Source organism: Camarhynchus parvulus, chromosome 11, assembly GCF_901933205.1.
Source record: "Camarhynchus parvulus chromosome 11, STF_HiC, whole genome shotgun sequence".
NCBI lineage: Eukaryota > Metazoa > Chordata > Aves > Passeriformes > Thraupidae > Camarhynchus > Camarhynchus parvulus.
The window spans coordinates 18,989,377-19,003,413 of record NC_044581.1 but is presented as its reverse complement, the minus strand read 5'-3'; the positions used below and the strand labels follow the sequence as shown (position 1 = coordinate 19,003,413).

At 42.7% G+C, this 14,037-nt stretch overlaps 1 protein-coding gene across 1 annotated transcript in view; it reads right to left on the bottom strand.

Moving 5' to 3' along the window:
- Nucleotides 1-340: 340 nt before the first annotated feature.
- Nucleotides 341-14,037, bottom strand: part of BEAN1 (brain expressed associated with NEDD4 1) — a 52,874-nt gene continuing 39,177 nt past the window's right edge. Inside the window, exons 4-5 of the mRNA XM_030956371.1 lie at nucleotides 11,781-11,922; nucleotides 341-1,332 (exon numbers count right to left, since the gene is read on the bottom strand). Of these exons, the coding sequence (XP_030812231.1) occupies nucleotides 1,101-1,332; nucleotides 11,781-11,922 (374 nt within the window). The 3' untranslated portion in view covers nucleotides 341-1,100. The remainder of the gene's footprint in view (nucleotides 1,333-11,780; nucleotides 11,923-14,037) is intronic.

Below are 14,037 nucleotides of genomic sequence, written 5' to 3'. Positions count from 1 at the left end.
CCGCCCCAGGGCCACTGCCCGTTCTGGGAGCCCCTCGGTGCCACACTCGGTCCCCTCTGGCCGGGCTGGTGCAGGGGAGGCGCTGGGGACAAGGCGCTGCTGTGCCCCGGCCCTGCTGTGCCCCGGCCCTGCTGTGCCTGAGCTGAGCTCCCACTGCCCTGGCACACCGCTGGGGACCCTCGGACTGCCAGCCCAGTGTCCTGGCCTCACTCTTGGGTTCCTTATCCTGGTCCCTTCTCTACAGCTGGGAACGCTCCGAGGCCCCTGAGGCTCTGTTACCGAGCCCAGCCCGGCGCCTCTGTTTGCACGGCGCTCACACAGCTCCCAGAGCTCACCCGGGCACACTCACAATCAGAGCGAAAAGAGCCGGGACTGTGCCTGGAAGTGCAGCCGTGTGCGGAGCCGGCCTGCAGCACCCCCTGGGATCGCTGTGCCTTCCCCTGGCTACAGCGGGGCCGGGAAGGATGCGCAGCTCCTGCCCGGGAGCTGCATGGTACTGATAAAAATCTACATGGTACTGATAAAAATCTACATGGTACTGATAAAACTCTTTTTTTTAGGCAGTGCTTTGCCTACTGAAACACACAGACAAAGAGTTATTTAAAAATGCTTTGTTGTCAATACACTGAATGAGCTGTACTAGTGACACTACAATGACAACAAAAGGCTCTTCTTTTTCCGTCTCTTCTAAAACATGCAAAGTATCATAAAATCAACAAGTAGGCTTGACTGGATAACATTTATCTTCCTAATTTATCTGGCTAATTTCAATGGGTTCTGCAATGCTTCAGAAAGGTCAGATGCACTGCTTGTCTCTGCTGCTCTTATGCTGTGTGATGCCATGGAACACTTTGAAGCACAAACAGGGAAATTTACATAAACTTGCAAAATTCACTGTAAAAAAAAATCCCATTGGGATTCACAGGGATCCCACTGTATCCCTGTTTAAAGATATAAAATCGGTAAAACTTCCAGAGGTTTTTATTCTTCTGTTGGTCTGAGTTCTTCAGAAGAAGCGAAGGAAGAGCCGCTGTCACTGCGGCGCTGCGGGCCCGGTGGCCAGCGGAGGCGTTGGCTGTCCCTCTGGACACACGCTGTGCTCACACGCCGCTGTCCCGCACGGCGGAGCCGCCCCCGCAGCGGGAGATGACGGCCAGGGCCGAGCCGGGCTCCCGCAGCCTCCCTGCGGCACGGGCTGCCTCCTCCTCCTGCCTGCTACAGATGTTTCCAGGTATTTCATTTCTTTGGCAAGGGTCCGTCAGGGAATATGGGGGGGGATCATCTGTGGGAATATATATTTGTGTTGCTCCTGGCCCCACACATTCATCGTAGCTGAAAGAAAAAAAATAATGAATGAAATTCACGGAAAAAAATGCCACAGTACATTACTTCAGCATAACAGAGGCAAGTAAAGTGAGAAGAAAACGAGTGTCTGGTGTTTTGCTCCTCAGCCCACATCCTTGCTGACCCTGCCATGTCAGACACTCAAGAGTATAGCATTTAAAACCACTGAGAGACAATCCCAGAGGCGCAGTCTCCAGAAGTGCAGTGCAGCCAGGGCTCATTCCCGCTCTCACCTGCCTGCGAGAGGCAGGTCAGAAAAGCCCGGGCCAGAGGAGGTGGTGCTGCTGTTTCAGTTGTGAAATGAGGCACGGAGAGCTGGTGATGCAGTCTCTAGCAGACATCCCTGTGCTGCCCTGGCTGCAGTGTCTGGAGCTCAGCCAGCAGCCGCGGTGGGAGCTGCATCACCTGCACACGCTGGGGCTGCTCACTCTGGGATGGGCTCAGTGCCCCTTGTGCTTCTCCCAAAGAGCAGGGACAGGGCAGGTGGATTGGGGCTTCCATGGGCTGCACCCAGGTTCTGTGGTTCTGTCTGTTCCCTCCTCACTCTGCTCTGTGCTCCCTGGCTACCGGCAAGAGCCCTAAAGAGTCACAACATCATGATCTTAAAAGCTAGACCTGCTTTGTGGCTGCTGTTTACCCATTCCAGCATCATTTTAACTCCAATCCTGAAGAAGGAAATGTCTTCTATAAAAAACAAAACAAAACAAAACAAAACAAAAACCACAAACAAAAAACCAACCAACCAACCAACCAAAACCACCCCCCCCAACAACCAAAAAGCCCTTAAACCCTTTCTCTATTGAGTGAACCTGAAAAACATTTCTGCTGGAGCCAGACAAATTAAGAACCTATTTCCTCAGCCATACTAACTGCAGAGCAATTAAGATCTGGGATATTTCCTGAAAATTGGGATGCTGAGCATGTGTCTTCTCAGCAGACTGCAGGCCCACACTGTGCCCCTGTACCTGTGTTACTGCCAGGCTAAATCAAGCTCCAAACCCCAGTCTGGGTCATGGAAATGATTCTTGGGGAAGGGAGGGGTAAGAAAGTGAAAGCAGAGTGCTACATAACTAAACTCAAATATCCATGGGTGTTTTTATTTTTACCTCCATTTCATCTTACTTTTATATTTATCTGGACAATGGCTCTAAATTCAGACTAGAAAATTTCAATTTCCCCATCAGAAAATAATATTTAAGAACCCAAGTCTGTTCTGAAAACCCTGAATAGGGCTGCTAGATATTTCAGAGAAGTCCCAGCATTTTAGGAAGTAGAATTGTGGTTTTTTTCCAGTATGTAGAAAAGATGCCACTCCAGCCTCTTCTGAACACACCAAAGCTTTCAAACATACATGGTAGTCTTTGAAAAGTTCTTAGACCTCGATCAGAGATTGAGGACCTGATGTCCTCCACTCTCCTTGAGCTCCATGAGGGTAAAGAAACAGCCACTTCTTGCAGATTCCTATGAGCTGCATCTTTACTTCATTTACATTTTGCTGACCCAAAGCTGGGTGAATTTATTTAAAATCTCTCCTCAGGTTTTGACTGATTTAATCAGGCTAACAGAGAGCCCTTACTGGGCCTGTTAGCACAGGGGAAAAGTTTCCATTCAGAAAAGCCCACAGCAATGGGAGTTTCAAGGGGGAAAATTTGGAATCCTTCTGCCAAGGAACAAAAGGGAAGAAGCTTCTCTGTCTCCTGCTTCTGGGAAATCTGTCACTGACCTAAAGGAGAAATGGGCACAGTGGGAACTGTTTCTTGCTGCTGTCACCTGATCATCTGCAAACGATTCCTCTGCCTTGGGTTTAATTTAATGCCTTTCCTGGACCACAGCTCAGCTTTGTAGAACTGAACTGCTGGCTGGGATAAACAGGGAAAGGATCCCTTAGGAAGGGGACCTTGAAGGGTCAAGTAAATGGTGGGAGTTATGGTATTAAGGAGTTGGCATTTTAATGTTTAGTTCCAAAAATCAATGTATTTGTGTTGGGGCATATTGTCCTTCATACATATGATGGATAAAAAGAATTATCTTTTTTTCTCCAAAAGCAAATAATGTTCTTTCGCCTCATTTTTGGCAATTAAGATCACATTTAAAAAAGTGAGTCAGGTAGTAAAAACACATGCCAGACTTTCAATTAAACAGCTTTTTGGCAGCTTCACAGCTGTGCCTACAGATTGTTGTGGCCATGGAGAGAATTACAAATAATTCAAATAGTTGTGGGTTTTGGTTTTTTTAAATAACTTTTTGTATTTCATTATCAGTTTATGATCTTGATGCTAATTTCCTGTGTTCTTTTCTATGCATGGGATCTTTGCTTGTAGAGCTGACATTGCAAACAGCTCCTGCTCTGCTTCTGCAGATAAGGTTCCTAGCACTCTCTGGTGAGGGCAGAGTGGAATGAATTAAGGTCATAAAAGAGACTTCAACTTTGTATATTTTTCTTTGTTTCTAAGTGTTTTGTGGGTTTTTAAAATGTATTTTTGTTGTTTGTTTGGTTGTTTGTTTGGGGCTTTTGTTTTTCTTTGTTTGCTTGTTTTGTAGTGTGATTCCCCCCCTCTGTTTAACAGCTTTAGTACTTTGGTTGGGCTTTCTGACTGCTGTTATAGAGGCATTCCTGTAGCATAAATAATGCATTATCAACTCTACAAGCATGAATTCTATTTTACAGTCTCTCTTTCAAGGAGACTTTAATATGTAAACTTATATGACTTTACAAGATCTTTTTCATTACAGAATTTAAGCAAGTATTATAAGAAATAATACTGAGTTGGACATGCATCCACTGTATGGTGGTGGTTGGAAAACCATTCCTCAAAAGATCTGAAGGATTACTAAGAAAAAATTTCAATAGCCATAATTTCTTTCAGGTGATTAGCAAGTATTGACATGAGTGATGCTGGACTAAAACCTTACTGTCATCATTTTAAAATAAAGCCAGACCTTGATCCCCAGTCTGGAGTAAAAAGGCAAAAATATTTGTGGGTGGTGGCAGGGGGGAGGTTGGGAGGTTTGTTCTGTTTTGGTTTTTTGTTTTGTATTTAATGTGTGAGTTTTTTCTGGGCCAGATTTCTCCTGGTTTGGCTGCCTCAGTCAGAAGCTCCCAGTTCAGCTGGGGGCACCAGGAACACCGGGGAAGTGGAAATGGGGGAGACAGAGGAAGGGGGGAGGTCTGAGACTGCAGCTCACAAATCATCAGATTGCAACCTCAGGAACAGCTAAGGGAGTGATACCCACAAAGGGGCGTGTAATGCATGTGTGTACATACATGTGTGTGTGTGTAGGTATATTTATATATATATTTGCATATATATGTTTTGCAACTGAAAATGCAGGACCCTGAAGTGGAAAAACAAAAATACTTGTTCATCTTTTACAAAACCCACCACAATAGTTATATTTTATCTGACAGATTCACTTCTGTGAAGATCCTGGACATGTAAAAAGTAGCTCAGGCTTGCAGTTCACTACAGCAGTCACAGGAAAATCCTTTTAGACAGGAAAGCAAATGCTTTTGGAAAGTGTTGTGTTACCATAACATAAATAATGGAGCACAGGGACTCATTACACTCTATCTTGTGGATACCAGCACTGAAAAAATCCTTGGCAGCAGTACTTGTAGTGAATCCACTTTAATCCACTGCTTTGTAAAACTTGTATTGTCTGGAGGTGCAGTATCAGCAGGAGTGATGAGAAGGAAGGGGTTACTGACCTTGAAATGTGCTGCTGTCTGCATGGGTTTGGGCCTTGTTTTTGTTACAATTCCTGCACTGCTGTATTTAGACACACTACTGAGTTTTTTAAGGGATAATTTCCCTGGGAAAAGCAAAGGAGGCTGATGTCTGTGAGCATCCTACTGCAGGTAAATGGGATCTGCAGGGAGGGGAATGGTGCTCAAAAATGGCAGCAGCTCTCCAGGATGACCTTTCTGACTCAGAGTGTGGCAGGAGGGACAAGAATTTTGGGAATTTCTTGAGTCTTGTTGCAGTAAGTATTAGGATGGGTTTATTGCCAGGGAAACCCCAAAGAGCTTCTTTAACTGGCTGTCATTCATAAATTAAGAGCCCCTCTCTGGGGCAGGAAGAAGGTTCTCTGACAGAACTTTTTAAGATGCAAACAACAAAAACTGAGAAAAGGCAGAGCTGGGAATGAAGAATTTGTTGTGCTGTAGATTTCTCGTGGTTCACTTTGTTCTTTTGTTGTCTGTTCTAACTTTGCTAAAATTGCTCCTGTTGCACTGTTTCCATTTTGTGTTCTTTTGAAAATGGCAAACAGAGCCCCTGGATCTGGAACATCTGTGTGCTGGCAGGCTGGAGCTGTGATGAAATGGCACAAAGGATGTTTCCATGATGATGTTACCTAACACAAAAGCTGAAATCAGAACAATTGTGCTGTAACTCTCTGCAAGAAGGTTCAGATGAAAGAAATAATGATGAGTTTTGATGCCCATGTAGGCAGCTGAGCTGATGATGCTGAACTCTGCCTTCTGTGATGGCACAATGTGCTCCCAGCCAGGGTGGCAGGAGAGCAGCCTGTAAATCTGTCCCTGTGTCCTTTGAGGTGTGTTTTCCTAGACTACATATTTTCTTCGGTGATTTATTATTACCATGGGGAAATATATCAGTTTTGACAGAACTGCTTCTCTAATGACATTGTCATGAACTGGGATATTTTCCTAGGTTTATTTTTGATACTGACACTTGCCATTTGAGATTCTAATTTTATGCATATTTATTCACATATTTATTTAAATGTTTTTAAATAGTAAAAAGTGTAACCCAAGGTATTGTTCAAGTAAACATCTAGGGCCTAATAATTTAACTACTGAAGAGACAGGAAAGGTGGAATTTAGGTTTTTTCTGTCCTTAGTTATTTCTGGAATTTCCAATTCCTCAGAGCTACAATAGGACTGTTTGTGTTAATGAGCACTAAAAGGCTGCATCTCTGTTCTGCACTCTGGTCAAGATAATCTTGAGGAAGTTATGACTTTGATGGATAAATATTCCAGAGGAAAAATGAAATTAAGTGTAAACTGTTTTCATGAAAACATATATCAGATAACATTTGGAACCAATATAGTGCAGTTTCATCATAATTGTGCAGTTTTAAACATTTGAAATAAATGTTTTAAATGAAACAAGTCATTCTAGGATGAAGATTTCATATGATACAATTCAGCCTGGCATTAATTTTATACACAGTAAGAACTACTTGGCCATCAGCAGTGTTTGGTCTCTGGATTTCTGTAACCATTGCATGGTAAAGGATGCTGGGCACTGATTGAGTAACAAGAATCAGTTAAATAAAAATTTGTAGCTTCCCAAGCCATGGAGTTAATCCACAAACAGGATTCTGAACACCACCACCAATTCTTGAATGTCAGCAGAACCTGCTGATGTTTGGGGAAGTTTTTCATTTGAAAAGTTTTAGGATCATATTCCAAGAAAAGGCTTTGCTGTAATTATTCCAGGAATGAATTCTGAGCAGGTGAAGGAAATACTGGCTGCAATATGCAACTGGGAAATCAGAGAAAAATACTCTTTGTTTTTAAAGTACACTCATCAAATATCTGGCAGCTTTAAGTTGTGGTTGCTCTGCGTGGCACTGTAGATTTCTGGTTAGAAATCCTTGGTGCTTCCCTTCATCAGGTGTTGCTGCTTTCACTGCTGCAGGGTGGTTTCTATGCAGCAATAATTTGCACCTGCAGAGTGGAACTGGGGCAGGTGTAAAGAGAGGTTGGTCAGAAGGTGCCCACAGATATTTTTGGTGACAGAAAGCAAAGGGAATTTTGTGCCCCAGCCTCCCAACACACAGGCTGAGGTGTGAGAGCATTTTTGACTACAAAGACAAGAAAAAAGAGAAAGGTGTGAATAATTAAGAGGAATGGAAATGCCACAGAAAGAAATGCTCATAAATTGGCTGTAAACAAAGTTAAGCTTGAGATAAGAAGTTTGCCAAAATAATTAGGAATTTACTTGTTTCTATCCCTGATACTGATGAGGAATAGCACTGGGATGTGAAGGGAGGGGCTTTAGAGTGTTTGGAATTTGAAGTTAAAGGAATTGAGAGTTTTAGCTCATGTCATGATACCTACTGGAATTATAAACCTGTCATTTTCCCAGTGGCATTTTTTACCTTACTAACTGAAAATCTCAGTGGGGGTATTGAAGTAAGGGCTGAACTTAACCCCAAAAGTCCATCTCATGCTTTGCCAGCTGTCACTGTAATGTGGCAAAGGCTCCTCACCTGGTTTGCTCTCAGGAAAACAGCCTTGGCAAAGGAATACAGCACAATATAGCAAGATTTAATGTCAGCTCCCTGCAAGCCTAATTTTGCCTTTCAAGAAAATCCAGGAGGCTGGCTTGGCTAACTTGCATCCTCAGAAGTGGGGGATGGAAAAGAATGTCCTACAAAAGAAAGTCCCTTAAGTAGCCTTTTAATTTAAAGGGAAATTAGTGTCTGACTTTAAGACAGGAGCATTTCCTTTTGCCATTTTAAAGTAATTTTTAAATTGATTTGCCCATTTAAACAATGCAGGCTGAACATGGTTATTGAGAATACTGGGATTTATCAAGCCTAAATAAGAGAATTTTCTCTAGAACAGATCCTATGTAGATTAGGCAGGGTAACCAGCTGAGGAAGAGTGAGCCCACAAGCAAACCCTCAAACAATGTGATTTAATATGAATGCTGGGATAGAAGGGGCTGAGTGGTTTTTACTTCATATGCCCTGTGGGGAACACTCAGTGTGAAGTCTGGAGAGGACTTCTGTGGCTTCCATTGGAACCATTCCTGAAGGTGAATCCCTGCATCTCCTGAGCAGTCATTCCTCAGGGATGCTCTGTGTCAGACACCCATGAGTCTCAGATGCAAAAGGCAATCACCTTGGTTGCCTAAAGCTCTGTACATACCATTAATATCCAATCACTAAGGAGTGAAAAAGCACTTATGCAGTGGGATGAGATACATTTTCCCTGGCCACAAGATGAGAAGTTGATAAAATTCCTTTCCTGCTGTGAAATCTCCTCATTGCTTGGATTTTCTCCTAAAGAAATTGTAATTGTTTTTCATTTGCTTGGACTTTGGTTGGTACTGTAATTCAATCCACTTCAAACATGTGAACTCAACTTATTTTCAACCAGCTTTCTTACTACATCTTTGTAAGAAGATAACTAGCAATGCTCACTAGAAGTGTGTGTTACAAAGAACTCAGCACAGAGAACATGAGCTCATGACTTCTGTCTATAAAGGTTTCATGCCCACAGTGCCAACAGTGTGGTTTTACTCCCACCAGCACAGTGACTGTTGAACAAAATGGCAGATATTGCCATTTCCAGTGTTTCTTTCCAAGCCATATTGACCATGATGACAGTGCTTGTCTTCTGTCCTGGCTGGATGTGTTCAGTTTGCTCACTTGGAGGGATTACAGTTCTGTGGTTTAGAATTGTTGGGAGATCACTTGGATCATCTTTCTCACACTGAGTTTTTTAGAAACAAAGACTTTGCCATGTCTGGTGACACAGACTATGAAACATTGACTTCCAGCCCTGCTGCCAGTATCTGTACATATCAGAAATATTCTCTGAAAAACAAACCTCTCATATTCTGAAACAGTTTGGTTCATACTCCCTGTATTTGGTTTTTCTATTTCCCATCTACACCTCTTGTAAAATCAATGTGACAGATGCTAGCACAGATCTGAGATTCATTAAAAAGCCATTAACTGTCCTAAAGGGATGTTTATAGATAGCAGCACTGTATATTTTGGGCTGTCAAAACAAATTGACCAAATGGCTTCTCTGTAACCACCCTGCAACTGCAGCAGGCTAATGACAGAATTCCATGCCTGGCATCCCTCTAAATCTAATGCAAGGAAGGGGTTAGTGGAAGTGTCTGTGGAGATAATCAGATTGAGTCACAAATGAAACTTGTGATTCAGAGATCAGAGCAAATACTAATATCCCAAGGCATTTTTCATAGATTAATTTACCAATAACATCTTTCTATAAATAGTGTTTTGTAGAAACAGTTCTTGGACTTGCAGCTGGAGAGTTGGGAGTGGGCAGGCCTGAACAGGGAGATCTCCCTCAGACACAGACATGGGGACTGACTCTGTGTTTCATCAGCCTTCCCCTTAAATCCCTTTTCCATTCATTTTGTGGTTTAAAGCTCAGCTATAAAATCTAACTAACCACCCCTTGGCCCGAGAGAGTGTTGTGCTTTCTGCTGAAACCACTGCAGTGTGTGGTCTGGTGAGGAGCTGCACATTCCTGGCTGGGGGCTGCAATGCAGGTGGCCTTGCAGCACCAGGTGGATAAAAGGAAATTATCCTGGCAGCACCCACTGCTTTTCACTCACTGAACTCTCTCACTTCAAAGATTTTTTAAGAGTTATTTACCAGTGCAGTTGCTTTCATTGCTGCTCTTCATTTCTGTTCTGCTGATGCCACAGCTGCATCATTAGCTTTTGGCCATGCTAGTTTAGCTTTAAATTACATCTGGCCCTCCAGGAATTAGGAGGAGGAATTACATTCATTTAGGCAGTGCTATGTTTCAGTAAACCTACTGTCCAAAATATTATCATATGCAATGAGATTGATCCCAGGGAGTTAATATTTTAAATGCACAAGGTCAGGCATGTCTGACAGTCAGCTTTCAAATAATTTCCATGCTCTACTAATTAAAAACAGACACTGCAGTGTTATGCCATGCAGGAGAATATAAAGGGAGATGTACAGGAATTTTTCAGGCTTTCCATAATGCAGTAACTCAGACAGTGCCTCTCCCCCAGTGCTTTTCTGAACAGTTACAATGGTCTGGAGAATGCATTAACAGCAAGTTTGAAAGTCTCCATGTAGCTTTGCTTTCAGCCATCTTCTTCCCCTGAAGTTGCCCAAATTCTGTTGCTAAGATATAAAATTTACTAAGATTTTGATGATTTGCCAAACCTACTTTTTCTGAAGTATTTAACTGCAGTGGCAGTGAGAAAGCAGCCAAAGCATTCACAATAATCTTTGCCTTGGACCTGTGATGCAGGGCTGTAACTGCTGGCATGAGCAGTGGTTTCCAGGGTGGGCAGAGTGGAACCTCAGCCCAGCAGGGAACCTGAGGAGGCAGTGGCAGGACACCTTTATGTGTCCCAGAATGTTCTGAGAACAGGTAGGACACAAGATAATTAACCCTTGCTAGGCTTGTCACAGAGCCACTGCAGAATTTACTGCAAACTGTGGATAATCTGTGCTGTCCTGTGTCACTCATATCTCCTTCAAACACAACTCCACAGAAATGGAAAAACCTTCTCTCTGCCTGTTTCCAACTGGAAATGGAAGCATCCTTTGGTACAATCTTTGATGATCTCCCTGCTAAAGAACTATATTGTCAGTTTGTTCTCAGGAATCTGGCCAGCTGCCCACTCAGAGCGTTGCCTGGGTGTCAGCTGGCTGCCTTTTATTAGGAAAGATTCGTGGGTGTGGGCCCAAAATCCAGTCTAAATTCCTAAGTGGGTTTATATGAAGTTCTACACATTTAGATGCCAGGCTCAGAGTAATTTTTCGCATGTGAGCTTTCTGGTAAAATATTTACACAACCCCTAAAAGCCCATTAGTTATATAGAATGAGCTGGTAATACATAACTGCTGCTTGTAGAACATGCATGGAATAAACAAAGCAAAGATCCATGTCTGGTGTGCTCATAGTGCTGAGCTGCTCTATATCACAGGCAGAAAAGGGCTGGTCTTATAGTGCTTTAACTCAAAAAGAGTCTGCTTAAAAGGAAGGGAAAAAAAAAGAAAAAGAAAGGGGGGCATGGTTGTCCAACCTGTGTTTGCTTTTTGTAACACACAGCACTACAGAAAGCTTGAAGTGATGTCCTGCTTAAAATGGTTTCTGTTGGTTCATTGGAGGGAGTGACTGAATTCCTTCATTTCTGGACCTCAGGGGGCCTGAGGCACATAAAGGAGATGCCCATGGCCCAAAGTGCAGCTCCTGTGGCTCATGAGTGAGCCTGGACCTGGGAATGTGGGCACACAATTTAAGAGCTGCTTTATAATTTCTGGATTTTTGTTTTTCTGTTTCCTCTGATCTGAACATTCTCAAGGTCAGTAATAAATGTAACATGGAAGTTCTTGGAAAAAGTATGTATTTTTGACTTTGAAACTTTGACTTGTAAATGCATTTCTTTCAAAGAAAGATGATTTTAAGTGATTCTACTTGTGTGTTTCATTAGTATAGCATCACTATGATAAATTTTAATGTGAATAACACTGAATGAGAATTCCTGTCTATCTTTATTTAGTAAAAATGTCTTCTGCTAAGGAAAACTTGAACTTACACTCAAGCTAAACAAGGTCTGTCTGTATTCAGAATTTGTGTGAGCTGAATTTTTGCAGTGGGCTTTGCCAGTGCAGGACTGTAACCCTGAGAATGTCAGGCAAGTGCTTACCATGGAGGTAGATCAGGATACATGATGTTCACCTGAGAAAGTATGTCCAGGTAGGAGTCAAAATCACAGCCTGGAGGGAGCTCCTCACTGCAGGTGGATCTCAGCTCTGCAGAGGAGCCGCCGTGGGAGAAACCATCTGGAGCTGCAAAACAAGAATTTACATTGGCTGCTTTCCCCTCCGTGCTGGATGCTCTGTCACTCGTTTATAACACTGCCACAAATCAGAAAAACCCTTTCTGAGGCACAGGAGTTGTGGGTATTTGGGAACAATCAGTTTTCATGGGATGTTCTGATTTCTTTAGGAGTAAATGAAGCCCATCTGTAGGTGAACTGGGGTGTTTCAGGCTCTGGCACAGGCACTGTGCCTTCAGTGCTGCCCTGCAATGCAGATGGAAGTTCCAAAGCTTTCTTGGGCCTCAAAGGCTGAAAAGGAGCCTGGGTTCTCCCATGTGCAGCTTCAGCTGTTTGTGGGGTGACTGAAATTCCAGCAGTGCATCCATGGGAAGTTTGTCCATTCTGGGAGGGTGCAACAGGAGGGGCAGGGGTTTGATTGCTGAGAAAATGCTGCTCTCAATAAACACTGACAAAAATGGGGAAAGCTGGAAAATAGCACACAAAAATCATCCTGCTGCCTGCTCCAGGGATTTCTTAATGCTTCCATGCAAGAGCTTCCCAAATATTAAGAGTTTAGTGCTATTTTCTGTGTTAGAGGCTAATTAGTGTGTGTGTCCATGTAATGTAGTGTGGTACAATTTAGTTTAGGATTATTCTTTTGAATATCTCCTCAACTCCAGCATTGTTATATCTAACAAGGAGTTTGGAGATTTTCCTTTCTGCTTTTTGCCTGGCTCTAGGCTTTTTCAAGGAGTTGAAGCTATCAGAGTAGTAGATTTAAACACAGTGATTAAAGCTTATTGGTCAGTATTTTATCATGCCAAAATATTGGGTCAAACAGTAACTCCAGTTTGGGTTTAACTATTTAATCCTCAATGTAGCTGCTGAAAATTAGGAAAATTGATATTACTGTAATAGCAGACATTAGTTTTCTGGATTTTGTTTTTATTTTCCCTCTGTAGGTTGCCATGGGAGTTTGCATTTCTTTTTTTTTTACTCTAAATTTGATTCCTAAAATATAGACATTATATATTTGATTCCCAAGATATAGACTTATCTGGATAAATATTTCTGGAAAAGCCAAAAAGAAATTATTCCTTGCTCCAAGGGGACAAACTGATCCTAGGAGATTTGTTTACTTTAGACATAAAAATTCCTGGTCCAAATAACTAAATGAAGTTCAATTGACTTCAATGGATACTTAATTTACCTCAGTGAAAACAACATTTAAGCCAATGCATTTTTATGTGTTTCACTACTATTGGCTTTTCTATATAAATAAAAAACCCTTCAGTGATATGCACAGAACTGCACCCATAACAATCTGCAGGTGGAGGAGCCTGCTCACAGGGGACACGGTTGTTGATGCTCCACCATTTATCATTTGAATTTTTACTGTCTGAAGAATTACAGAGTAACTTTTAAAACTGTTTTTTTTCCTCAAATAGAAATAATCTTCTCTCATTTCTTTGACAAAGTGGCTTCTTGTCAGCAAAGCCCAAAAGGGCTGAAAACACTACTCAAAAATTAACTCCTTGATATTCCCAAATTATCTTTCAGGTTTTTTGGTTATGTGTTGGTTTTGTTTTATGGGTTTTATTTTGGTTAGGAGGTAGGAATTGGCACATTTGAGTCTCTAACGATGATGGCTGTGGTGACACTGATGTCACCAATGACACTGTTAATGATGGTGACAGTTTAATGACATTTGGGTGCCCTGTTGTTCTGTTTCCAGGCAGATATTCACTTTTGCACTCAGACAAACTGCATTTGCCAAGTGATTGTTGTAGGCTGGTGCACTTGGCTGAAATGAGAACAGCTTAGCCTTTCCGAGAAATAGAAATTCCAGCAAATGCTGCACCAAGGCTATAGGGGGATGTGAAAATACAACAGAGAATAAATCTTATCCCACACCGAGGGAAACGAGCTGTTCAGGAGGCGCTGGCAGCACTGGCTGGTTCTGTTAACCGTGACCTGAGTGGGAGCCCAGCACAGAGCTGCGTTACCCTGCCAGGCTGCCGTGACCGATCCCGTTATTGGATCTCATCCCCAGCGCTGCCCGGGCCCGGTCAGGCACTCCCGGTGCTCCCTTACCATCCACAGCTGCTGATCCCGTTATTGGATCTCATCCCCAGCGCTGCCC